The following is a 25865-nucleotide window of genomic DNA, read 5'->3' as shown; positions in this document are numbered from 1 at the left end:
GACCTATTTGGTCCCACCACGCAGATCTGTCCTTAGGAGACAGGTTCCCAAACCCCCTTCTAAACTCTGGGGCTTGAGGCAATGCAGTCTGGAGGGAAAGAAAAAGCTGAATCATTTTCCCAGACATTCTGGAGACCACAATCATTGAGCAGTTCAATGTGGGCAACTCGACTGAGCCCTAGAGGAGTCTGGCTGAGACCAGGGTAGATGGACAGACTGGCTATCCTCACTACACTAAGGACATTCACAAAATCTCACCTGGAATGTAGGAAAAATGCCAGGGTTTTCTACCCTCAAAAGACTCAGAAGAGTGTCACACATGCAGTTGGAACAAATTAAACCACAAATGCCGTTTGGCAGTCAAGAGTGTTGAGAGTGGTAATGCTGGGAAGTCCACATACATCAGAGGTACATTTAATCAGAGATCACTCCTGATTTCTTTATGTTTAGACCTGTAGGACCGTCGTGACTCCTCCAAAGTGCACACCAGTGTCCCTACTCCCAGTGGCACTTGACTGTAGCACCATCCAAAGCTCAAGCAACAGAGCAGGAGAAAAGTCCCAGAAATGGGAAAGTCACTGTAGGGGGTTTCAGTGAGAGATGGATTAAGTTTTTCTCACAGATCCGTCTCCTAATTAACACTGTCTTTCCTTCCTTGGATCATCCCTTTGTCTAGGATGTCTCAGATGTCCAACAGCAGCTCTATCACCGAGTTCCTCCTCCTGGCATTTGCAGACACACAGGAGCTGCAGCTCCTGCACTTTGCGCTCTTCCTGGGCATCTACCTGGCTGCCCTCCTGGGCAACGGCCTCATCCTCACAGCCGTAGCCTGCGACCACCGCCTTCACAGCCCCATGTACTTCTTCCTCCTCAACCTCGCCGTCCTCGACCTGGGCTGCATCTCCACCACTCTACCCAAAACCATGGCCAATTCCCTCTGGGATACCAGGGCCATTTCCTATGAAGGATGTGTTGCACAGGTCTTTTCATTTATCTTCTTGACATCAGCAGAGTATTTTCTTCTCACTGTCATGTCCTATGACCGCTACATTGCCATCTGCAAGCCCCTGCACTACGGGAGCCTCCTGGGCAGCAGAGCTTGTGCCCAGATGGCAGCAGCTGCCTGGGGCAGTGGGGTTCTCTATGCTTTGCTGCACACTGCCAATACATTTTCCCTGCCCCTCTGCCAAGGCAATACTGTGGACCAGTTCTTCTGTGAAATCCCCCAGGTCCTCAAGCTCTCTTGCACAGACTCCTACCTCAGGGAAGCTGGGCTTCTCGCGTTCACTTCCTTTTTGGGTTTTGGATGCTTTGTTTTCATTGTGCTCTCCTATGTGCAGATCTTCAGGGCAGTGCTGAGGATCCCCTCTGAGCAGGGCCGGCACAAAGCCTTTTCCACGTGCCTCCCTCACCTCTCCGTTGTCTCACTCTTTTTCAGCACTGTCATATTTGCCTACCTGAAGCCCCCCTCCATCTCCTCCCCAAACCTGAACCTCGTTGTGGCCGTTCTGTATTCAGTGCTGCCTCCAGTATTGAACCCCTTCATCTACAGCATGAGGAACCAGGATCTCAGGGATTCAATATGGAAACTGTTGATTGGGTTTTTATCTGTGGCCACAGACTGTCTACCTTTTTCTGCAAATGACTCCCAGCGTATGTCACGACAGGCACTCTTGCCTTTCTGTTTGGTGTTTGTTGATTTATTTGGTTGTTTTTCCTTTGTGTCCTTGTAATGTTGCCTACACAGAAAAGCCCTTCACTTCCTTCTACCTGAGTATTCCCTTGTCTGTGTGACCTATGGTTTCAGTGAAAAAAAAGCTCCAGGCTCTCTGTGTATTTAATCAAAATAAATGAGGCTGTAGCAATTTCTTTCTCTGAGACCTATTTTCAGTGGATTAATAAACAGGAATAGTAAACCTTTTCCTCTCTGCAGCATGTCAGGGCAGGCTGCCCTGGCCCTGGGGTGGCAGGAGATGCCTGAAGACCCCCGGGAATGGTACGGAGGGGCTGAAGGCCTCTGAGGGTCTGCTGCAGAGGAGAACGGGACACAGCAGGGGACACTGACCTCTGTATGCTTGTGCCATGGTACCAAGATGAACTATTCCTGATGAAGTTACAGTTAAAGAGGAAACAAAAGGAACACAGGGCCACTGCCGAATTTATCAGGAAGAGCTGTATACAGGTCAGAGTTTGTTAGCTTGTCGTCTTTGGCCTGACCCAAATGATGTGGGAGGTCTTTCCCACTCTACATGGCACTATGGTTCTATGATTCTATGAGTCTAACATAAGTCACAATCATTGGAAGGCAGCCACTGCAGTCTGGGAACTTGAGACTGTGGCCTAGATAAAACCATAGGTTCTGTGAGGGATTCCTGTGGAAATGCACCATGCATCCTGGCACACTTGCCAGTGGATTGCTGGAGTTCACTACACTTGAAATGGCCATTGAGACCCTGAGAAACTCGTGTTGAGTCACGTGTGACAACCTGAGGCTGAAAGACTCAATAGCAGGTGACTTTGAGTGGCTGTGGCAGAGCTCAGTAGCTTGTCCCAGTCTGGGAATATGTCCCCTTACAACTAGGGAAATTAAAAGCAATTAATATGAACAGACTCATCAGGTCAATCAGTGTAGTAAGGGAAAGTAATAGTTATTGCGCTATAGGTGCAGCAGGCAATAGGCCTCGGATTGGGCCTCAGAAGACTCAAGCAGATCAAATCTCGTTCGTCTGTGAGCTAAGACAAACACTGTGAGCAGAGCGAAGGACACGGAGTGGTGCCCTCCGATGAAGGAGGATGCAGAGCACAGCTGTAAAAGGCGTCTTGCTTGTGCCACGGCCGACAGAGGTTCAGCTGAAGTGAAAGCCCCAGCCCAGGACCAATGGAGTGAAGGTCCCTGGGCACAACTGCAGAAAGACTTTGCAAGACCTCTGCCAGTGACAGCTCAAAACACCAAATGCATCTTGGTGGTAGTAGGTCCTTTTGGCACATGGGCAGATGTCCTCCCTGGCAGAACCACCACGGAGGCCACCACTGCAAAGCTGCTGCGTAACACCGACTTTTGTCCCCAGGGTCCAGACAGGGGAGAGGGGAGAGGCAGGCCGTGGGGAGGGGGCTGGAGTGAGGTCACTGCCACTGCAGCAGCCTGATTGGCCCTCAAAAGGGCTGGCCACCAGGCACTGTGACATCATCGCGCGTATCAGAGAGCCCCCTGGGCAGCAATGATGTCACTGCAGAGGGGAGGGCGAGGGGCTGGCAGAGCCCCATCGAGGGGCTGGCTGGGGGTCCCCTCTGCTACAGCCACCTGCCGGCGCGGGGCAGGCAGGAGGGCAGGCAGGGCTCGTGGCTGCCTTGCTCAGGATGATCCCTGGGCGAGCTGGGTGAGAAATCTGAGCCTTAGCTCCAGCAGAAGCTCTTCTCTTTGCTCTTGACTTTTCTTGGTAACACCACTTCCAGGTGAGCTCTGCCCTTGCTAAAACCATATCTCCGTCTCCACCATAAATTCCTGTTTTGGAGCCTGTCCTTGCTGTCACCCCCTGCCAGCTCCTTTGTGGCCCCTCTCAGAGCCTTGTCCCTGCATCGTCCCAGCCCCACTGCCCCACACAGAGTCCCACAGCTGTGCTGCCAGGGCACCGCACATGGCAGTGCACATTCAGGGCTGCTGGGAGGAACTCCCCCATTACAATCCCAATGGCACCCTCATGGTCCCTTCCCACCATGGCCCTCCTGCCTTTGCAACCTCCTCCAGCCCACGGCCCCTGCCCTGACCCAGCCACATTCCATGGGGGCCTCTGCAAACAGCCCTGCTCCAGGTCTGCAGGGCTGTGGGCCAGGACAGAGACCGGCGCAGTTGGCCATTCCCCTGACACAGGTCCTGAGTGCCAGCTCTTGACCTCCCTGCCCTCTGCTCACCTCCCTGCCTTTTGCTCAGTCCAGCGGCACTAGCCCCACTGCAGTGCCCACTGTAAGTTGCTGCAGGGCTCTGGGCACTGCCACCACAGCCCCAGGCCCTCTGAAAGCCACAGCAGCTCCTGAGGCACAGAGGGCTCAGCCCCACAGATGCGGACAACCATGGCACAAGTGTACAGAGGTCAATGTCCCCTGCTGTGCCCCCTGCTCTCTTCTGCAGGAGATCCTCAGAGGCTTGCCACCCCTCCGTGCCATCCCTGGAGGTCCTCAAGCATCTCCTACTGCCCCAGGGCCAGGGCAGCCTGCCCCGAGCTGCTGCAGCCAGAAAGGTGTTTGCTATTCCCATTACTTCCTGATCAGCTGAGAGTGGGTCTCAGAGAAAGAAGTTGTTTTGGTTTCATTTATTTTGTTTAAATACACAAAGACTCTGGCTCCTTATTTATGCAAAGCCTCAGGGTCACACAAAATATCCATCAGGCTGGATGCGGCTCCACATGTGGCTCCGCGCAGCCTGCTTTAGTGCTTGGCAACCCTGCCCAGAACAGAGGGGCTGAAATTACATGACCTTTAGGGTCCGTTTCATGATTCTCTTACATGTTGGTAATTGAGTACAACAGGATGAAGAACAGCATTTCTTTGTGGAAAACATTATCACATGGGGAAATAGAAAAACAAAACCAAACAAATCCCTCCAGAAATTAAGACAGGCTTTCCATGTCTTTACATAAACTGTAATTTATCTGAAGAAGGAAAGAAGCAGTTTATAGCTGCGGAAAGGCACAATGAGTTTCCTCAGCATATCCTGAAAAACATCCATGACATCACTTTCCTAATGGCATTCTTGAGCTCCTGGTTCCTAATGCTGTAGATGAGGGGGTTCATTGCTGGGGGCATCACCGAGTACAGGAAAGCCATCACCAGGTTCAGGGATGGGGAGGAGATGGAAGGGGGCTTCAGATAGGCAAACATGGCCGTGCTGAGAAACAGAAAGACCACAGCCAGGTGAGGGAGGCATGTGGAGAAGAGTTTGTGCCATCCCTGCTCAGAGGGCATCCTCAGCACAGCCATGAAAATCTGTACATAGGAGAAAAGAATGAAAGCAAAACACCCCCAGAACAGAAAACAACTAACTGTGAGAAGCCCAATTTCCCTGAGGTAGGAGTGTGAGCAGGAGAGCTTGAGGATCTGGGGGATTTCACAGAAGAACTGGTCCACAGTATTGCCTTGGCAGAGGGGCAGGGAAAATGTATTGGCAGTGTGCAGCAAAGCATAGAGAACCCCACTGCCCCAGGCAGCTGCTGCCATCTGGGCACAAGCTCTGCTGCTCAGAAGGGTCCTGTAGTGCAGGGGCTTGCAGATGGCAATGTAGCGGTCATAGGACATGACAGTGAGAAGATAATACTCTGCTGATATCAAGAAGACAAACAGAAAGACCTGGGCAGCACAACCTGTGTAGGAGATGGCCCTTGTGTGCCAGAGGCAATTGGCCATGGCTTTGGGGACAGTGGTGGTGATGCAGCCCAGGTCAATCACGGAAAGGTTGAGGAGGAAGAAGTACATGGGGGTGTGGAGGCGGTGGTCGCAGGCTACGGCAGTGAGGATGAGGCCATTGCCCAGGAGGGCAGCCAGGTAGATGCCCAGGAAAAGCACGAAGTGCAGGAGCTGCAGCTCCCGTGTGTCTGCAAATGCCAGGAGGAGGAACTCGGTGATGGAGCTGCTGTTGGACATCTGATCTTCCTGGACAAAGGGGAATACCCAAGGAAGAAAAGACAGTGATCATTAAGAGATAAAACCTAATTCTCTTCCCGTCCAAACACCCCTACAGTGACTTTTCCCTTTCTGAGGCGTTTCTTTTGCTCCCTTGCCTGAGGTCTGGTTGGTGCTAGAGGAATGTGGCCCTGGGAGCAGCGGTCTCTGCTGTGTGTGCTGGAGGATTCAGACCTGTCCTACAGCTCTACATGAAAAGAAACCAGGAGTGATCTCTGATTAAATCTACCTCTGATGTATTGGACTTCACAGCATTACCACTCTCAACACTCTTTACTGATGTACTTGTGATTTACTTTGTTCTATCTGCATCACACTCATGAGCGTTTTTAGAGGGTAGAAAACCCTGGCAGTTGTAAGAAATACCAGGTGAGCTCTTGTGAGTCCTGGAAGGCAAAGTTAATGTCCTTAGTGCAGTGAGGATAGCCAGTCTGTCCATCTACCCTGGTCTCAGCCAGACTCCTCTAGGGCTCAGTCTAGTTACCCACATTGAACTGATCAATGATTGTGGCCTCAGAAAGTCCCCGGAATGAGATACAGCTTTGTCCGTACCCCACAGACCGCAATGCCCAGAGCTCCACAGGTTAGAAGGGGAACTCTGGGTACCTTCCTCCTATGGACACAAATGCGTGGTGGGACCCAGAGGGTCAGTGCTTGAGCTGCAGCTGAAAGCCCCATCTCCCAAATTGCAGGAAGCCATAAAGCAAGAACAGCAGCTGCAGCTCCAAGAAGAGAGAGGAATAGCACAGTGCTTATGCCAGGGGAGGCAAGGTGAGGGACAAACAGGAACTCAGAAGGGCCTGCTGTGAGTGAGGTCCTGCTACTGAGGTTATGAGTCACATCCAGAATCCTGTGGGCTAGAGGGCAGACAGAGAGGTGCCAGATTATTCTGTTAGCACTGTCCTGCCATTCCCTGCCCATGGCTCTGCTGCCTGCAGCTGTCCCTGCCTGCAGCTGGGTCTCAGTCCCCACACCTCCTGCCTGCAGCTCACAGCCCCCATCCCACCCACTGGGTGCTCAGCTCTGCCCTGCAGATGCCTCCTGGCAACAGGGCTCTGCCCAGGGGCAGCTGACTCTGTGCAGATCCTAGAGCCCAGCTCACAGCGCCCCTGCTGACACTGCACCTGTGGTGGTGGAGCTTGCTATGGGCTGAGGGGCAGGAAAGGGACTTGCTGGGGGTCCTTGTAAACTTCCTTCTTATGTCGAGTAAGTCTCAGTCTCTTCTTGGAAATAACAAATTCTATTTCTATTCCCAGTGAGCCAAAAGAAGAGAAAACTGAAAGCAGAGGCTAAGGAAAGATGAGAGTGAAGTTCCCTTTGAAATTTCCTTGATTTGATGTGGAGCTGTGAGCAGGCTGTCCCGGGCAGCAGCCTCCCACCAGCAGCAGGACCCTGCCCTGCCAGGGGGGCTCCTTCCACCCGCAGCTTCTCCCCGCAGCGCCCTGGGCAGCTCCCTGGGCAGGCTGAGTGCTGAGCCTGGCAGGCGGCAGAGGCCCTGCCCCGCCACACAGCCCCTGGGGCACAGCAGGGACCCTGCTCTGCACCACAGCCCTGGACACCCCTGCCTGCACCCCCAGCTTCACAGCGTGCAGCTGGCCCACGACAGGGGAGCCCTTGGGGCCTGGACAATGACCGTATGGCAGGGAACCGCTGCGCTGGAGCATGTCCTTCTCTACAAGAAATAGACACGCTCTGCGTACATCCTCATCTGCTCTGGAACAATCCAGGTCTAGGGCACATCCAGGATACTCCAGTGCATTGCAATGCACTCAGACTTACCGTGTTAAGGGTTGCAAGCATTGCTTTTCCATATACTCTCAGCTTTCTAACACTCCACACAGTCTTTAACAACTCTCCCTTCTCTCCCCTCCCAGTGCCAGCCACAGGCAGTGCCCTCAGCCCTGCTGCGCTGTGCAGAGGAGCTGCTCCTGGGCAGAGCTGTCTCTCTGCAGCGCTGCCCGCTTGCCACGAGCTCCCCTTGGGCCCAGGAGCCCGGCCCAGCTCAGCAGCAGAGGCCCAGCCCAAGGCCCTTGCACTGCCCCCCACAAGGCTCCCTGCACATGGCCCTGGGGCTGCAGGGGACCCTGCTGGCAAACAGCCTGAAGGAATCCCTAGGCTTCCCTCCCTCACCTGGCACACACGCTTCTTGACAGCAGAATCACTTCTCCTAAAATAAAAATAAAGTTAATAAAATCTGTATAAGATTCACCTTCCTTTGTCCTGTCCACGGAATTGGCAGCAGGCTGTGGAAGCCCTTTTGGGAGAAGGTCAGAGGAGAGACAGTCAGGGGGACAGCATGATCGTGCTGAATGGTTGCAGATTCTTCAGAAGAGACAATTGGGGATGATCAATGAGAGGTTGCCCTCCACGTGAAGAATCTGTCTGGATGCATGGATCTCTTCTATGGACTGGGCAGCAGACTGGGGGAGCCCTTATGGTTTAGGGACAAAAGCCAGTCAGGGTGACAGCATGGCAGGAGGTATATGTCTGCAGCCAGGCTGAAGAAGTGGGCAAAGTCTTGTGGAAGCCATTGGAGTAAGTTGAGTTCAATGACTCCATGTCACCGTGGGGGCCTTTAAATACAGAGTCACAGGACAGTGACAGTGCTCGGTGCAAACATTACCCATGTTTTCTGTGGGTTCTTGGAGACAGCTTCTGTGCACAGCTGCCAGATGGGCCAGCCTAGGTGACGTTCACCAGGAACTGGGACTTGCAAACAGGAAAACCTGTGTCTTGACACTCCTCCTGCATAACGCATGTTGTAGTCCAGCTGCTTTTCAGCACATGGAAAGAGATGAGGTTTCATGGACAGACCTACACAGACCCAAAGCAGTGGGCCATGGGGAGGCTGTGGCAGCCTACAGGAGAGCATGGCATACATCCTAGACCATTCTCCCCACTCCTCTTTTTGTCTGCAGTGCTGCCCTACTCCTCTCTCTCATCATGACATGGGAAGAGTACATGGACCTCTGCCCTTCCCTCGTGTACCACCTCTGCCTCCTGCATGGCAGGCTAGGGGATGGTGCTGAGGCCCTGGCATGTACTCCAATCCACTCTGTAAATCCCATCCTTCTTTCAGAAGTGAGTTCTATGCAGTGAAGAGTTCAGTCACTCCGAGGGGCTGTTCCATCCCAGGTGCCTTTGCTCCCATCTTTTGAAAAATCCAAGCCCCAGGACAAGACTCAATCCCAACCATCCTGGGAGGGCTCCCAACAGCAGAAGCATGTTCGTGAAAGGGAGCAGTAGAGGTATCTCCAGGGCTCCACTTCCTTTACCCCATGGCCTTTGCCACCACTCGGAGATGTCCTTGATCTGTTCCTGATCCCAAAAAGGACTGGGCAGAAGGGAAGTGAGAGTTTCTCAGGACAAGAAGGGAAATCTCTCATGTCTCTCCTGAGCTGTGCCATCTGCATGCTGCTGACCTCACAGGCCTTCAAATGACATGGGCTGATGTCACAGGGGGTGCACTGCATCACCAGCATATAAGCACTGGAGCAGCGGCAGTGCCAGCACTTCCCTGCAAGGCCTGGTCCCTGCTGGGCACTGCTTGGGTGCTCCTCACCACTGTCCTTCTGTGGCCAGGAGTGGGGTCAGCAGGAAGCAAGCTTGCACTGGGCGACCCTTGCTGATGGGCGGAGGAGCAGGGGCACCTTGCAGAGGAGCTGTGGTTGAGGAGCCAGGGCGGGCAACCCTTGTCCTGAGCTGAGGGCCAGCAGCAAGTGAGAATGGAGGGCTGCTGGAGGGTGACCATCACCTCTGACATGACTTCCCTGTTCCCAGTGCTCCTGCAGCTCTCCTCCAAAGGTGAGGGTGTCAGGACCCCTTTTCCAAGATGTGTCACAGGGGCTGTCAGCTGTCCAAAGCTGCAAGTCCAGGGCTTTGAGGGGAGGCTGGAGAAGGCTGTTGGCTGCTGTTTTGAGACTCCTGCCTGAGTGTCCCTCTGAGCTCAGGGGACAATGTGGCAGCCAGGACTCCTGCGTCCTGATGCTAGGGATGCCCTTATCCCTAGGGCTTCCCTAGGCATGCCTCCTTGCTATGGGGGACCATCTAGGGCCAGGTTTCCCTGGGAGCTTGGTGCCTCTTTGAGATCTGGCTCTGGGAGGAAAGACAGAGAATCATAGAATCATGGAATGGCCTGGGTTGAAAAGGATCTTAAAGATCACCTAGTTTCAACCCCCCTGCTCTGGGCAGGGTTGCCAACCACTAGAGCAGGATGCCCAGAGCCACATCCAGGTGGCCTTGAATGCCTCCAGGGATGGGTCATCCACAACCTCTCTGGACAACATGATCCAGTGCCTCACCATCATCTGAGTGAAAAAAGGTCTCCTAATTTCTAGTCTAAACCTCCCCTGTCTTACTTTATAACCTGGGGGCTTCAGTCCTGTACTCAGTATTCCAGGTGGGGTCTCATAAGAGCAGAATAGAATGGGACAGACACCTCCCTCTCCCTCCTAGCCACTCCTTTTTAATGCAGCTCAGGACATAGTTGACCTTCTGGGCTGCAAGCACGCACTGCTGGCTCATGTGCAGCTTCCCGTGCAGCAGGACCTCCAGGTCCTTCTCCACAGGGCTGCTCTCAAGTTCTTCTTTACCCAGTCTATATAAATACCCGGGATTGCCCAAGCCAAGAGCAACGTCTTGCACTTGGTCTTGTTAAACCTCATTAGGTTCTCATGGGCCCAGTACTCCAGCTTGTCCAGGTCCCTCTGGATGGCATCTCTTCCCTCTACTGTATTGAGTGCACTGCTCAGTTTGGTGACATCTGCAAACTTGCTGAGGATGCACTCGATTCCATCATCAATGTCATTGATAAAGATGTTGAAGAGCACCAGTCCCAAGACCGACCCCTGAGGGACACCACTTGTGACTGGCCTCCACCCAGACAAAAAAACGTTGATCACAATACTTTGGCTGAGACCAGCCAACCAATTCTTGATCCACCTAACAGTCCATCCTTCAAATCCATACCTCTCCAATTTAGAGAGATGAACGTGGTGAGGGACCATATCTAAGGCTTTGCTCAAGTCCAGGTAGATTATATTCATAGCCCTTCCTTTGTCCACCAATGCCATCACTCCATCATAGAAGGCCACCAGATTGGTTAGGCAAGATCTGCCTTTGGTGAAGCCATGCTGGCTGTCTCAAAACACCTCTTTATCTCATGCATGCCTTAAGATGTGTTGCAGGAGGGACTGCTCCGTGATCTTCCCAGGCACAGAGGTGAAGATCACCAGCCTGTAGTTCCCCGGCTCTTCTGTTCTCCCTTTCTTAAAAATGGGAGTCATGTTTCCCTTTTTCCAGTCCCTGGAGGCTTCACCTGACAGCCATGATTTATCAGATATGATGGAGAGCAGCTCAGCAACCACATCAGCCATCTCTCTCAGCACCCTGGGATGTATACCCTCTGGCCCCATGGACTTGTACACATCCAGTTTCATTAGGCAGTCCCGGACTTGTTTTGCTGTCACAGTGGGACAGAATCCGCTCCTCTCACCCTGTCCTCAAGGTTCAGGGTCCTGACAGACACAGGAAACTTGACCACGAGTGAAGACGGAGGCAAAGCACTTACTGAGTACCTGAGCTTTTTCCATGTCTGAGGAAGCCATGATGAGATTCTCCCATCTCATTTATCAGAGAGGGAACACTCTCCTTGGGCTATCTCCTCCTGCCTATGTATCTGTAGAACCCCTTCTTGTTATTCTTCATGTCCCTTGCCAAGTTCAGCTTCATCTGTACCTTGGCTTTCCTGCTCCCGTCTCCAAACATCCGGATGATACCCCTGTATTCCTCCCAGGCTAAATAACCCTGCTTCCGCTTCTGTACATTTCCCTCTTTTCCCTCAGTTTAAGCAGCAGGTTCTTGCTCAGCCATGCCGGTCGCCCAACTCCTCTGCTCAAAGTGTCCTTCACGCTGCTCACAGTGTTTGTCTTAGCTCATGGGTGAACTGGATTAGATCTGCTTGAGTCTTCTGAGGCTCAGTCCAAGGCCTATTGCCTGCTGCACCTACAGCACAGTAACTATTACTATCCCTTACTGTGCAGATTGACCTGATGAGTCTGGTCATATTAATCCCTTTTAATTCCCCTAGTTAGAAGGGAACATATTCCCAGACTGGGGCAAGCTGCTGAGCTCTGCAACAGCCACTCAAAGTCACCTGCTCTTGAGTCTTTCCACCTGAGTTTATCACACGTGACCCAACACGAGTATCTTCAGGTTTCAATGGCCATTTCAAGTGCAGTGAACTCCAGCAATCCACTGCCAAGTCTTCCAGGATGCGTGGTGCCAGCCCACAGGAATCTCTTGATAACCTATGGTCTTTTCCAGGCCATAGTCTCGAGTTCCAAGAGTGCAGCGGCTGCCTTCCAATGATTGTGACTTTTGTTAGACTCATAGAACCACAGAGCCATAGAACCATGTATATTGGAAAAGACGTCTCAGTTCATCAAGTCCATTAACCTAACACTGCCACATCTACCACTAAACCATGTCCCTAGGCTCCGCATCTACATGTCTTGGGAATACCTCCAGGGATGACCACTCCACCACATCCCTGGGCAGCCTGTTCCAGTGCATCACAACCCCTTCAGGGAAGACATTTTCCCCAGTATCCTGCCTAAACCTCCCCTGGTGCAACTTCAGGCCATTTCCTCTTGTCCTGTTGCTGGCCTAAGTACTGTGTGCTGGGGGACTCCACTTGTGACCTGCTGCCAATTGGAAGTCTGGAAAACAGTCAAAACCTTTTCTAAACCTTAGGCAGACAACATCCACAGCCTTTCCCTCATCCACTAAGTGCATCACCTTTTCATAGGAGAACAGGTGCGTCAAGCAGGACCTGCCTTTCCTAAATGCAGGCTGACTGATCACCTGGTTATCCTGTATGTGCTGCATGATGGCACTCAAGATAATCTGCACCATATCCATCCCCAGCACCAAAGTCAGATTGACATGCCTGTAGTTCCCTGGGTCCTCCTTCTGGCCTTTCCTGTAGATGGGCATCACATTTGCTAGGGGAGAGTTAACTGGGACCTCCCCTGGCAGCCAGAACTGCTGAAAAATGTTGGTAAGTACTTCTGCTAGCTCCTTCAATACCCTTGGGTGGATCCCATCTGGCCCCACTGTGTATGTCAAAGAGGAGTAGCAGGTCACTAAACAGTTCCTCTTGGATTAGGAGGGCTTCATTCTGCTCCTCACCCCTATCTACCAGCTCAGGGGGCTGCGTACCCAGAGTACAACTAGACTTCTACTAAAGACTGAGGCAAAGAAGGCATTAAGCACCTCTCCCTTTTCATCATCTCTTCTCAACTGTGTTTCGCCCTGCATACAATTAAGGATGGAGATTCACCTGAGTCCTCCTTTTGTTGCTAAGGCATTTATAAAAACATTTTTCATTCTTCTTTATGGCAGTAGCCAGACTGAGTTGCAGCTGTGCTTTGAACTTTCTAATTTTCTCCCTGCACAACCTCACAACATCTTTGTAGTTAATCCTCCTGAATGTCCTGCTCCTTCTTCCAAAGGTCATAAACCTTTTTCTTAGTGAGCTCCAGCCAAAGTTATTTCTCCAACCAAGCCGATCTTCTCCACAGAATCATCTTTTGGCACATTGGGATGACCTTTTCCTGTGCCATCAGAATTTCGTTCTTGAAGTGTGTCCAGCTTTCCTGGACTCCTTTGCCCTTCTGGACTGCCTCCCGAGGGACTCTGCCAATCATTCTCCTTAACAAGCCAAATTCAACCCTCCAGAAATACAGGGAGGCAATACTGCTAACCCTGCTCCTTACCTATCAAAACCTCTACTAATTCGTGATCACTATGCCCAAGATTTGCCTTCCATCCTCCACATCCTCCACAAGTCCTTCTCTGTTCACAAGCAAAAGGTTCAGTAGGGCACCTTCCCTGGTTGCCTCACTCACCAGCTGCATCAGGAAGTTATCTTCCACCCACTCCAGAGACCTCCTAGACTGTTTCCTCTCTGCTGTGTTGTCTTTCCAGGAGACATCTGGGAAGTTGAAGTCCCCCACCAGACTGTATATTCAGTAACCCAGTCAGTGTCAGCCAGTGTGTGAGTGGCTCTAGGACAAGGATTCACTCCAGATATTCCAGGCTTTCATTCAATAACCTGCCATGCTCTAGGACAGAAGTCACTGAGCACAAGCTAAAATATCAAAGCTCTTTTGTGTTTGTATAGAGCATTCCCATACTCCAAATTCACCTCTAGAAGAGTCCAAAACACTCCAGACACTCACGATTGACATAAGCTATAGCAGAATTATTGCAGCCTGTTGCAAGGAGTCCTGGAAGTGCTTTTCCCTGATGACCAGCTCTGGTGAAGGCCTTGGGTTGCTTGGCTTGGAATGAATGCCAGTGGATATTGGAAAGCAAGAGAACCAAGACTTTGCACAAGTTTGAGCCCCAAGGCTGCGTGCCACTCACAGAGGTTGCCCAGGTGAAATGTGGCAGCAATAGCTTCTGCTGAGAGGCAAAACCCCTCTCTCAATGGAAGGGATGAGCAAGAAAGCCTTCGTCCCATTTGGCTGATCTCACAGTACTACACAGGCACAAAGCTGCCAGGCTGTCACCATGACTATAGCAGTGTGCCACTCTGTCAAGCAACAAGCAGCGTTTTGGGAGAATTCAGCCCTATTACTTTCTCTACAAGTAAATGGCCACTTTTCTGACCCTGTCAGGATTCTCATGCATTTGACATCACAAACAAAAGGTGGTGTCTCCTTCCTAGCAAGGAATAACCCCAAGCACTAGTAAAGGCTGAGTAGAGGGGGAGGATCACCTCCCTTGGCCTCCTGGCAACACTCTACTGAATGTACCCCAGGATCCCATTGGCCTTCTTGGCCACAACGGCACACTGCTGACTCATGCGCAGCCTGCTGTCCCCCAGGACTTCCAGGTCCTTCTCTGCAGAGCTGCTCTCCAGCAGGTCATTCCCAGCCTGTACTGGTGCTGGGGGTTATTCCTCCCTAGGAAGGAGACAGGACCCTGCACTTGCCCTTGTTGAACTTCATGGGGTTTCTCTCAACGTATCTCTCCAGCCTGTCAGGGTCCCTCTGAATGGCAGCACAGCCCTCTGGGGTATCAGCCACTCCTCCCAGCTTTGTGTCATCAGCAAAGCTGCTGAAGGTGCACTCTGTTACATCATCCACTTCACTGATAAATAAGTTGAACAACAGAGAGGAACTTTGGCATGTCCTATAGCCCTGCACACAGGTAGGGCATTTCCTGCTCCAGGAATCAGTCAGCACAGTGTTTAGAGAGGGCCAGTCAGTGTTTGCTTTGTCTGCTTACAAGTGTGTTCCCCAGGAGAGACCCTGCTGCCTTCCAGGAGCCGTGAGCCCTGGAGCTCCAGGGCCATGTGCAGGGAGCCTGGTGGGGGGCAGAGCAAGGGAGACCTTGGGCTGGGCCTCTGCTGCTGAGCTGGGCCGGGCTCCTGGGCCCAAGGGGAGCTCCTGGCAAGCGGGCAGCGCTGCAGAGAGACAGCTCTGCCCAGGAGCAGCTCCTCTGCACAGCGCAGCAGGGCTGGGGGCAGTGCCTGCAGCTGGCATTGGGAGGACAATGAAGGGAGAGTTGTTAAAGACTGTGTGGAGTGTTAGAAAGCTGAGAGTATATGGAAAAGCAATGCTTGCAACCCTTAACACAGTAAGTATACGTGCATTGAAATGCACTGGAGTATCCTGGATGTGCCCTAGACCTGGATTTTTCCAGAGCAGATGAGGCTGTAGTCAGAGCATGTCTATTTCTTGTAGAGAAGGACATGCTCCAGCACAGCGGTTCCCTGCCATACGGTCATTGTCCAGGCCCCAAGGGCTCCCCTGTCGTGGGCCAGCTGCACGCTGTGAAGCTGAGGGTGCAGGCAGGGGTGTCCAGGGCTGTGGTTCAGAGCAGGGTCCCTGCTGTGCCCCAGGGGCTGTGTGGCGGGGCAGGGCCTCTGCCGCCTGCCAGGCTCAGCACTCAGCCTGCCCGGGGAGCTGCCCGGGGCGCTGCGGGGAGATGCTGCGGGTGGAAGGAGCCCCCCTGGCAGGGCAGGGTCCTGCTGCTGGTGGGAGGCTGCTGCCTGGTGCAGCCTGCTCACAGATCCATTGTACATCAAGGGCATTTCCCAAACAATTTTTCTAAGCAAGCAAGGTTAAAATAGGGATTTTCTGCCCTATTTTCAGTTTCCTACTCTACTGGAAGGGAGAGGAAGCAGGAAGAAATCCAAGAGAAATATGAGCACATTGCTGAGACTCCTGAACTGGAACTTTGATGATCGGTATGTTTGTGAGCTGCTCCAAATGTACCTTCAGCCTCTCCTCTTCATATTGAAAGAAACAGCATCGACTTTGCTGACTCCATCTGGGCTTTCTGACAGGTCCTTTTCCACCTGCAAAGATGCACAAGCAGCTAAGCAGTCTCTTGCATATTGGCAGGTTTCTGAAGGGCAAAGTTTACTGTGCACAGATTTGGATGAGGCTGTGAGCAGAAACAGGAATAAGACAGGGAAACAGCTCCCAGAAAGAAAACCTTTAGGTATCAGGGATATGATCAGGGAATGAGAGGACGATTAATAAGAAGTCTCGTCCGAGGGAGAATTCATCAGAATACTCCATATTTTTTTCCATTCAGTGCAGACCTCTGAGCATGCCCCCTTGCCTCCTCTCCCACCCAGAAAAGCCTCTGCCCTCACAGCCATGAGTCCAAGGCATGGATAATGTCTTCTGCAGCCAGAGCTCCAGCAGAGCAGAGGTGCATCTCTCCAGCCACTTGCTCATTTCCACCTGTGCTGCAACTGCAGAGGGGGTCAGCTGCCTGGGGGTTGTGGGCAATGCAGTCTGTGAGGCTGGGGAGAGAGTTGACTTTCCCTTCATGAAGGACCATCACCAGGTCATTTGGTTATCTCCTTGGGTGTCCTTTCAATTTGTGAGCTGTCCTGCAGGCTGCAAATCTTTTCCATAGCATCTCTGTGTTTTGTGAAACCCGTGGAAGAAGCAGAGAGATGCTACATGCAACTGTTGGGTTGGTGAAATGAATGATCGGTGTCCTTGACTAGAGGTGTGGTGCTGGTGGTTCAGGTACCTTGAGAAAGGCTGGGCGTTGACAGATTGGCTGTGGATTCATCTGGTCTCAGCAGCATTTGGCTTCTTTTCAGGGTAACATAAATGTGATTGCCCTCCATCTACAAAAGCTCAGGCAGTTGGGGACAAGTCCAGCCAGCTCCCTCACTCTGCTCTGAGCCACAGGAAATCCCTTTGCCTCTGAGGTCTCACAGCCATTCACTGTGAGTGCATCAGAAATGCTCAGGATTTCTGACTTCTGAGAACACTGTTTGGGCATGAAGAGTGGGAAGAGAATGTGTATTAAAAATTGCCCCTAAAACTCCTTTCTGCCAACTACATTATGTAGCACCAGAATGCAGATGTTAACATGCTGACATGAAGACGATCAGCATGTTGGAGCACCTCTCCTTCGAAGAACGGCTGAGAGAGTTGGGGCTGAGCAGGGTGACCTCACTGCAGCTTTTCCCTACTTAAAGGGGTCTTATAAAAAAACATGGAGATCTACTTTTTGATCAATCAGATAATGACAGGATCAGTGGAATGGCTTTAAACTAAAACAGGGGAGATTTTTATTAGAGATTAGGAGGAAATTTTTCATTCAAAGGGAGGTGAGGTACTGAAACATATTGCCCAGATAGGCTGTGAATGTCCTGTTCCTAGAGGTGTTCAGGACCAGGTTGGATGAGGTCCTGGGCATCGTGATCTAGTGGGTAGCATCCCTGCCCACGGCAAGGCGTCTGGAAATAGATTATCTGTAAGGTCTCTTCCAACCCAAGCCATTCTGTGATTCTATTCCTCTTTGTGTAAGAAGGGATTTCATATGACAAAATCTGAAAATAAAACTTTGCCCTCCTGCCATGTTCCTGTGTACTCCCTGCACTGGTCAGGACTGATTCCCTTGCGAGACCAGAACCAGAGTGCCCTGTTCCTCATTCAAGACTGAACCTTAAAAATGAAGCTCATGTCATGGAGCTAAACCAAAGATTCCAGCAGAGAAGCAAAAAACATTTGAGTATGGCAGGGGAGGTCTAAAAGGAATGGCATAGGCTTCACTCAGAGAAACCTGTCCTAACATGTCATTGTCTTTTACTACCTGTACAGATCTCCATACCCAACAGGCAGCACATGTCCAACAGCAGCTCCATCACCGAGTTCCTCCTCCTGCCATTTGTAGACATACGGGAGATGCAGCTCCTGCACTTCGTGCTCTTCCTGGGCATCTACCTGGCTGCCCTCCTGGGCAACGGCCTCGTCCTCACCACCATAGCCTGTGACCACCACCTCCACACCCCCATGTACTTCTTCCTCTTCAACCTTGCCCTCCTCGACCTCGGATCTGTCTCCACCACTGTCCCCAAAGCCAAGGCCAATTCCCTCTGGAACACCAGGACCATTTCCTATGCAGGATGCGTTGCACAGGAATTTCTGTTTGTCTTTTTGATGTCATCAGACTATTCCCTTCTTACCATCATGGCCTATGACCGCTACGTTGCCATCTGCAAGCCCCTGCACTATGGGATCCTCCTGGACAGGAGAGCTTGTGCCCAGATGGCAGCAGCTGCCTGGGGCAGTGGCTTTCTCAATGCTGTACTGTACACTGCCAATACATTTTCACTGCCCCTCTGCGGAGAAAATGCTGTGGACCAGTTCTTCTGTGAAATCCCCAAGATCCTCAAGCTCTCCTGCTCACATTCCTACCATAGGGATCTTGGACTTCTCACATTTAGTAGTTTTCTGTTCTTGGGTTGTTTTGTTTTCATTGTTTTCTCCTATGTTCAGATCTTCAGGACTGTGCAGAAGATGCCCTCTGAGCAGGGATGGCACAAAGCCTTTTCCACATGTGTCCCTCATTTGGTCGTGATCTCTTTGTTAATCAGCACTGGTGTGTTTGCCTACCTGAAGCCCCCTTCTATCTTTTCTCCAGCCCTGGACCTGGTGGTGGCAGTTCTTTACTCTGTGGTTCCCCCAGCACTGAACCCCCTCATCTACAGCATGAGGATGCAAGCACTAAAGGATGCTATTGTGAAAGTGCTTTTATGGACATTTTTCGGGAATCATAAATGTCCCATATCTCTCCAAAGGTGACCCCCTGTATCCATTCAAACCTTGTGTTGCCTTCTTTTGCATTATTATATTTTGTCTTGTTTTCATATTTCATTATTTTTAACTGCTGGTGCTTCTGCTTTTCACCCCCCCCCCCCCAAATCCTTTCACTCCTACCACTGATACTGAGGAATGAACATGCATTGTGTCAGATGAAGCCCGTCCAAGCCTGTTTAAAAGTGTGTATCAATGTGGACTTTCTTGTAGCAAAGTAATAGCTGTATATAAATTAAATGGGACTTTTTCACTTCTTGATGCTTTCTGTTTAAAGCTCAGTATTGGTGGCATCAACCAAAGGGAAAGTACAAAATCCCAGGTGGGAGCTGGTCTTGGAGATGTCTGGCTCCTTCCTCCTGTTGGGATCTGTGGCTGTGTGTGGGGCAGTGGTGCTGGGTCAGCCCAGAGACAGGCCTGTGGACAGGAGCCACAGCACTGCGGCAAGTTCCCACAAGGCCACCACCCCAAAACTACTGCCAGGCCCCAGCCAGGCCTGCCTCTCCCCTCAGTCACAGCAATGATCCCAGGGACCAAGAGACACCTGGGGCAGGATGTGAGGGTGGGCAGCACCAGCCCCAGCGCTCCTGGCAGCCCCTCTGCAGCCAGCGCAGCTCCCAAAGGTCAGGACCAGACCCAGTGTCGCCCACAGGGCTGGGGGACTCTGGAGGCTGCAGGCACTGGCAGCACCTGCTGGGAGACCCGAAAGCCAGGGCTCAGTATCAGTGCCTGGAACTGCAGCTCACAATGCCTCCCGTCCTGTGTCCCAACCTCTCTCAGGAGCACTGCTGGGTGCATTATTCCCTTCCTGGGTGTGGAAAGGAGCTTCTGGAGTGCTTCTCTGCTCACCACTGGAAATTTTAAATTTCAAATGAGGTTAAGGAAAAAAAAATCACCTCTGAACATGAGAGCTGAACCAAGCACAGTCCAATGTGATCTAACCGTCAAGTTACTCCATCTGAGGGCAGGCCAAGACCTCAAAAGGTTCCTTCCAACTCATAATCATCAAGGCTTTTGACACCGTCTCCCACAGCATTCTCCTCAAGAAACTGGCTGCTCTTGGCTTGGACTGGCGCACGCTTCGTTGGGTTAGAAACTGGCTGGATAGCCAGGCCCAAAGAGTCATGGTAAATGGAGTCAAGTCCAGTTGGAGGCCAGTCACTAGTGGCGTTCCCCAGGGCTCGGTGCTGGGGCCGGTCCTCTTTAATATCTTCATCAATGATCTGGACGAGGGCATTGAGTGCACCCTCAGTAAGTTTGCAGGCGACACCAAGCTATGCGCGTGTCGATCTGCTCGAGGGTAGGAAAGCTCTGCAGTAGGATCTGGATAGGCTGCACCGATGGGCTGAGGTCAACTGCATGAAGTTCAACAAGGCCAAGTGCCGGGTCCTGCACCTGGGGCGCAATAACCCCAAGCAGAGCTACAGGCTGGGAGATGAGTGGTTGGAAAGCTGCCAGGCAGAGAAGGACCTGGGAGTGATGGTGGATAGTCGGCTGAATATGAGCCAGCAGTGTGCTCAGGTTTCCAAGAAGGCCAACGGCATCCTGGCTTGCATAAGAAACAGTGTGACCAGCAGGGCTAGGGAGGTGATCGTCCCCCTGTACTCAGCTCTGGTGAGGCCGCACCTCGAGTACTGTGTTCAGTTTTGGGCCCCTCACTACAAGAAGGACATCGAGGTGCTTGAGCGGGTGCAGAGAAGGGCGACAAAGCTGGTGAGGGGCCTGGAGAACAAGTCCTACGAGGAGCGGCTGAGGGAGCCGGGCTTGTTCAGCCTGGAGAAGAGGAGGCTCAGGGGCGACCTTATCGCTCTCTCTAGGTACCTCAAGGGAGGCTGTAGCGAGGTGGGGGTTGGCCTGTTCTCCCACGTGCCTGGTGACAGGACGAGGGGGAATGGGCTTAAGTTGAGCCAGGGGAGTTTTAGGTTAGATGTTAGGAAGAACTTCTTTACCGAAAGGGTTGTGAGACATTGGAACAGGCTGCCTAGAGAAGTGGTGGAGTCACCATCCCTGGAAGTCTTTAAAAGACGTTTAGATGTAGAGCTTAGGGATATGGTTTAGTGGGGACTGTTAGTGTTAGGTCAGAGGTTGGACTCGATGATCTTGAAGTCTCTTCCAACCTAGAAATTCTGTGATTCTGTGATTCTGTGAATAAGGTGCTGCACAGTGGACCCAGTGGCTGGGGACACTGCTGTGGGTTGAGACACTGCCTGCTTTTGTAACCTCTGCTCATCAGGATTACCTAGTGAGTGAAGTCATCCTAAAAACAAGCTCTGTTCCATGGACATGAGGACTCAGACTGATTTAAGGTACCACAGAAAAGTTCTCAGAAATACTGCCAGGTATCACATAACTACAGAACGTTTGAGGTTGGAAGGGAGCTCTGGTGAACATGAGTGAGCACAAGGTGAACATGAGTGAGCACAAATGCCTGATGTGTCAGCCCTTGCCTCCTGGCTGACATCTGTGCTTTTCAGATCACACCTGCCAGCATCCCCGATAAGGCAGCAGAAGGTACCTGCTTGGCATGCTGATTGTGAGATGCCCTCTGTCTGAGAGTCTGATAGGCTCCATGCAGGAAGAGGCCTTGGGTGTGAGTTTTCATGGGGGTTTTCCTTCTGCCTGAGTACGTGATGGGACAGGAACAGGCACTCAACTTGGTCACATCTACCTGAGAAGCTGGAAGGCCAGCAGCAGGCATGTGGAGAAGACCAAGATCACTGGTGTGAGGAATGTTTTAACAATTCGTGTCCATAAAGAACAATTCTGTTTGAATCGTTTGAATCCTGTCTGCCTCTGGGCCCTGCACTGGCAATTCAATTCTTGAACCACAGATGCAGGGTGTCCCAGTCTCCCCCTCATTCTAGTCAATTTATCACTTCTTAAATTTATGAACCTGTTTGCTTTTGTTATTCCGGACTTCTATTTCTAACACTGCTATAGATGTGTCTGTGAATGGCTGGGGAAGAATGTTTTAATTACTCGTGTGTCTGGGAGTTTCAGAACAACTGATAGCAACTAGTGACTGTTATGGGATACTATGTGGATCTTTGGTATCTGGTTAGGGGGGGCCGAGAGATAAAGAGGAAGGAGAAAGAAGCTGAAGGACGGCTGGGAGACAAGACTTGAAGAGGATGTTCTGTAAACTTGGTATGGTGCCCAGTAAGTACAAAGGGGGAGAGGAAGACTACGAGCCTTCAGCATGAAAGACCCCTAGAGACCCCCAGAAGAGACCCCAGAGGAGACTGCGCATGCTCCAGTAGGAGGGACTGCACCCCGGAAGCTAATTTTAATAATCTATTTTTTTTTAGAAGTAGTAATGAATATGTATTAGTCTAGAAGCATAAAAATCAGCTGCTTGATGTAACTGGTGTGCGTCCTGGTGGAGCGGAGACTCCCGGTACACCCAGCGCTGTTTGCTTACCTCTATTCCTTTATATTCTTTCAATAAATCCTATTTTTTTATTTAATCCTAATTTGAATCCTGAGCCATTTATAACACTGGCAAGGCTGGAAGGCCCCAGCCGAACTAAGGTCTTTGTCCCCTTGGCTATAGTAACTGTCTCCGCTACTGATGCTCATGAGGAGACATGCTGTGCTCATGACACTGCAGCCTTGTGGCCTCTTTACAATCCTGTGTAAAGGCATAGTGATCTTATGACTGTGATTGTGTTGTTTGGTGTGTTGTGGAACAGCTCGTCCTTGCAGGGAGGGGTTTAAGTTGCTGAGCACATAAGCAGGAGAAAACAAGGATCTAACCAAGCTCTGAGGCAATGCTGGTGAGACAGTGGCAAAGTTGGTGGAACTTTGTGGCTTGGCTTGTACCCCTGACACTTGCAGCTGGAAATGCTGGCCAGAGGGCAGCAGAAGAAGATGATGGATGAAGAAACAACCTTCACAGAGCCAGTTCAACCCCAACTCAAATGGTGCACATGAGCATTTGTAGACATGCTTATACAACACCAAGGAGGAGCCTGGTGGCCCTTGTGACATGTGTTGGCCCCATATGTCAGAACAGCTGCTGGGTAGGAGGGTATAAAACTGGGACTCCTCCAGAGGAGAGAGATGAGACGCTATCAAGGACAACGTTGCCTCAGTGGGGATGCCTGTTTAAGCAATGTGACTACTGACACCTTCCTCTAGGCCATCAATGATTGGGAAAAGCTTCACAGTCATCGGTACCATTGTCATTTCCCTGGGGTTGGTATGTGTGTAAATATCTCGTAATAAAGCTTGCTTACTTTATATATATATATATCTATATATAAGTACTGTCTGGTCCTTGCTAAACTGAACCAATCAGCTTCAGCCCCTGGAATCTCACTAGAACAGAGCCTGATAGGCCCCATGTAGGAAGAGGCCTTGGGTGTGGGCTTTAAAGTTCCTTCTGCCTGAGCACATGGTGGGACAGCAACAGGAACACAGATTGGTCACAACTACCTAAGAAGCTGGAAGGGCACAGCAGACCTGGAAGATCCTGGTGAAATTTCTTCTGTCTGATCAGTTCACAGTGCAAAAGAAGGCTGATGGGTTAGGGCCAGAGGTCACCCAGAAAGAGTCTGTGGTCAGCCAATGCCATTGTGTTTCAAGGAACAGTCGGGGAGGGTGGGGAGAAATCAGTGAAAGTAACGAAATGCTTGGATGAGAGCAAGGGGGAGAAGCAAGGTGGGTGACTAAACCTTGGACCTCAAGCTTCACAGGGCCTCATCTTTACTCAGTATCAGTCTCCTGCACAGTGCCTTGGTCTGTCTGTAATCATGGACTCCAATTGTGTGCTCTAATAAGTCCATGGGGAGGTTTCTCAGTAATGACCCTCCCTGGAGACCATTAAACTCCAGGACACTTTGAAGTCTCCTACTGACTTTAACTTCTCTTGCAGTTACATCATTCTCTCACTGCCTGAGGTTCATGGACTCGGCACCAAATGCACCATGGGGATCATTACAATTCAGCCATTTTCTTCCAGTCTTCTAGACTTGTCCTGTTAGTTAGTGAGGTATCAAAGCTGCTGGTAAAGAGGAAGTTTCAGTGACAACTTTACAGAAAGCAGTATCTTTATTTAAGAGTAGTTTCCATTAGCTCAGAGTTTTGAGAAGAAGTGATAGCATCATTCTCTAGTTGACATTGGTCCAAAGTTTCTCCTAAGGAGCTCTGTATGTATAGGAAAAGCAGCCCCTTGAAGTCCTAGACTGTATGGATAACCTTGCTCCTCCCCTCCTCATGCCCAGCACTTCTCTCAGCAACCATATGGGACCTCCCATGTGGGAATGTTTGAGATAGGTAGGAAATGATGTATAGAAATACAATTACAGAGTTGGCTGTGAGGACGATGAGATAGAAAACTGGAATTCAGGCTGGGTTGAAGCTCCCTCAGGATCCAAAAACCAACTGGGTAGGTGAGATGTATCTGTATGATCAAAGAGTAAGGGGAGGGGAATCTGGAGAAGAATGGAGAGTGCACGTGTCCAGGTAGTCTGCTGGAAAGGTGGCATCCAATATGGTCTGTTTAATCAGGCCAGGTGGAAATACCTGAAAGACTGGGGAGATTAAGTGAAGTGCATAAGAGACAGACTCCTAGCAATGAAAGTATGGGAGAAGATGAGTACTTTTTCTACTCCTGCAATACACATCCTAAAAAATAATATTCTAGAAGTGTTCCATCATTTCAGATAATTGTAGTGTGCTGATCAAGATAAAGAAAAGAAGTCTATATCTGCTGGAAGGTCCAATCAAATTCCTCAGCACATCCTGGAAAACATCCATGACATCACTTTCCTAATGGCTTCCTTGAGCTCCTGGTTCCTCATGCTGTAGATGAGGGGGTTCAATACTTGAGGCAGCACTGAGTATAGAACTGCCACTGCCAGGTTCAGGGATGGGGAGGAGATGGAGGTGGGCTTCAGGTAGGAAAAAATGCCAGTGCTGATAAACAGGGAGACCACGAACAGGTGAGGGAGGCATGTGGAAAAGGCTTTGTGTCGGCCCCGCTCAGAGGGCATCCTCAGCACGGCCCTGAAGATCTGCACATAGGACAGCACAATGTAAACAAAACACCCCAAAAACACAAAAACACTAAATGTGAGAAGCCCAATTTCTCTTAGGTAGGAGTTTGAGCAGGAGAGCTTTAGGATCTGGGGAACTTCACAGAAAAATTGGTCAATAACACAGCCTCTGCAGAATGGCAGTGAAAATGTATTGGCAGTGTGCAGCAGAGCATAGAGAACCCCACTGCCCCAGGCAGCTGCTGCCATCTGGGCACAAGCTCTGCTGCTCAGGAGGGTCCCGTAGTGCAGTGGCTTACAGATGGCAATGTAGCGGTCATAGGACATGATGGTGAGAAGACAATATTCTACTGAAAACAAAAAGAAGAAGAAAAAGACCTGTGCAGCACATCCTGCATAGGAAATGGCCCTGGCGTCCCACAGAGAATTGGCCATGGCTTTGGGGAGAGTGGTGGAGATGCAGCCCAGGTCGAGGAGGGCGAGGTTGAGGAGGAAGAAGTACATGGGGGTGTGGAGGCGGTGGTCGCAGGCTACGGTGGTGAGGATGAGGCCGTTGCCCAGGAGGGCAGCCAGGTAGATGCCCAGAAAGAGCATGAAGTGCAGGAGCTGCAGCTCCCGCGTGTCTGCAAATGGCAGGAGGAGGAACTCTGTGATGGAGCTGCTGTTGGACATCTGATCCTCCTGGACAAAGGGGACAATCCAAGGAGGAAATTACACTGATAATTAGGAGAGGCATGTCTGAGAAGAAACCTACTCCTCATTGAAGAAGTGACCTTCTCCTTTCTGAGACCCTTCTTCCCTTCCCCTGCTTGAGCTTTGGTTGGTGGTGCCACTGGGAGCAGGGGACTCTGCTGTGGGCTCTGCAGAAGTCAGGCCTATCCTGCAGCTCAATGTGAAAACAAACCAGGAGTGATCTCTGATTAAATCTCTCTCTGATGTATGTGGACTTCCCAGCAATACCAGTCTCAAAACCCTTGACTGCAGAATAGAGTGCATGGTGTACTTTGTTCCAGTTGCCTGTGTCACACTCAGGAACAGTAGAAAACCCTGG

At 51.1% G+C, this 25865-nt stretch overlaps 4 protein-coding genes across 4 annotated transcripts; 2 read left to right on the top strand and 2 right to left on the bottom strand.

Annotated features, from left to right (window-relative positions):
- The first annotated feature begins 686 nt into the window (after positions 1–686).
- Positions 687–1794, top strand: LOC116500323 (olfactory receptor 14C36-like). Its single transcript, XM_032205246.1, has 2 exons — positions 687–1653; positions 1748–1794. The coding sequence occupies exons 1-2, from the start codon at positions 687–689 to the stop codon at positions 1792–1794; spliced, it is 1014 nt and encodes a 337-aa protein (XP_032061137.1).
- Positions 1795–4698: 2904 nt separating this feature from the next.
- Positions 4699–5634, bottom strand: LOC116500322 (olfactory receptor 14C36-like). Its single transcript, XM_032205245.1, has one exon. The coding sequence runs from the start codon at positions 5632–5634 to the stop codon at positions 4699–4701; it is 936 nt and encodes a 311-aa protein (XP_032061136.1).
- Positions 5635–18011: 12377 nt separating this feature from the next.
- Positions 18012–18803, top strand: LOC116500320 (olfactory receptor 14A16-like). Its single transcript, XM_032205244.1, has 2 exons — positions 18012–18119; positions 18222–18803. The coding sequence occupies exons 1-2, from the start codon at positions 18012–18014 to the stop codon at positions 18801–18803; spliced, it is 690 nt and encodes a 229-aa protein (XP_032061135.1).
- Positions 18804–24550: 5747 nt separating this feature from the next.
- Positions 24551–25486, bottom strand: LOC116500319 (olfactory receptor 14C36-like). The gene has a single exon (XM_032205243.1). The coding sequence runs from the start codon at positions 25484–25486 to the stop codon at positions 24551–24553; it is 936 nt and encodes a 311-aa protein (XP_032061134.1).
- Positions 25487–25865: the final 379 nt, after the last annotated feature.

Source organism: Aythya fuligula, chromosome 34 (assembly GCF_009819795.1).
Source record: "Aythya fuligula isolate bAytFul2 chromosome 34, bAytFul2.pri, whole genome shotgun sequence".
In the NCBI taxonomy this organism is placed as follows: Eukaryota; Metazoa; Chordata; class Aves; order Anseriformes; family Anatidae; genus Aythya; species Aythya fuligula.
Note: the sequence above shows the minus strand (reverse complement) of the source record. Positions and strands in the feature narration are given on the sequence as shown.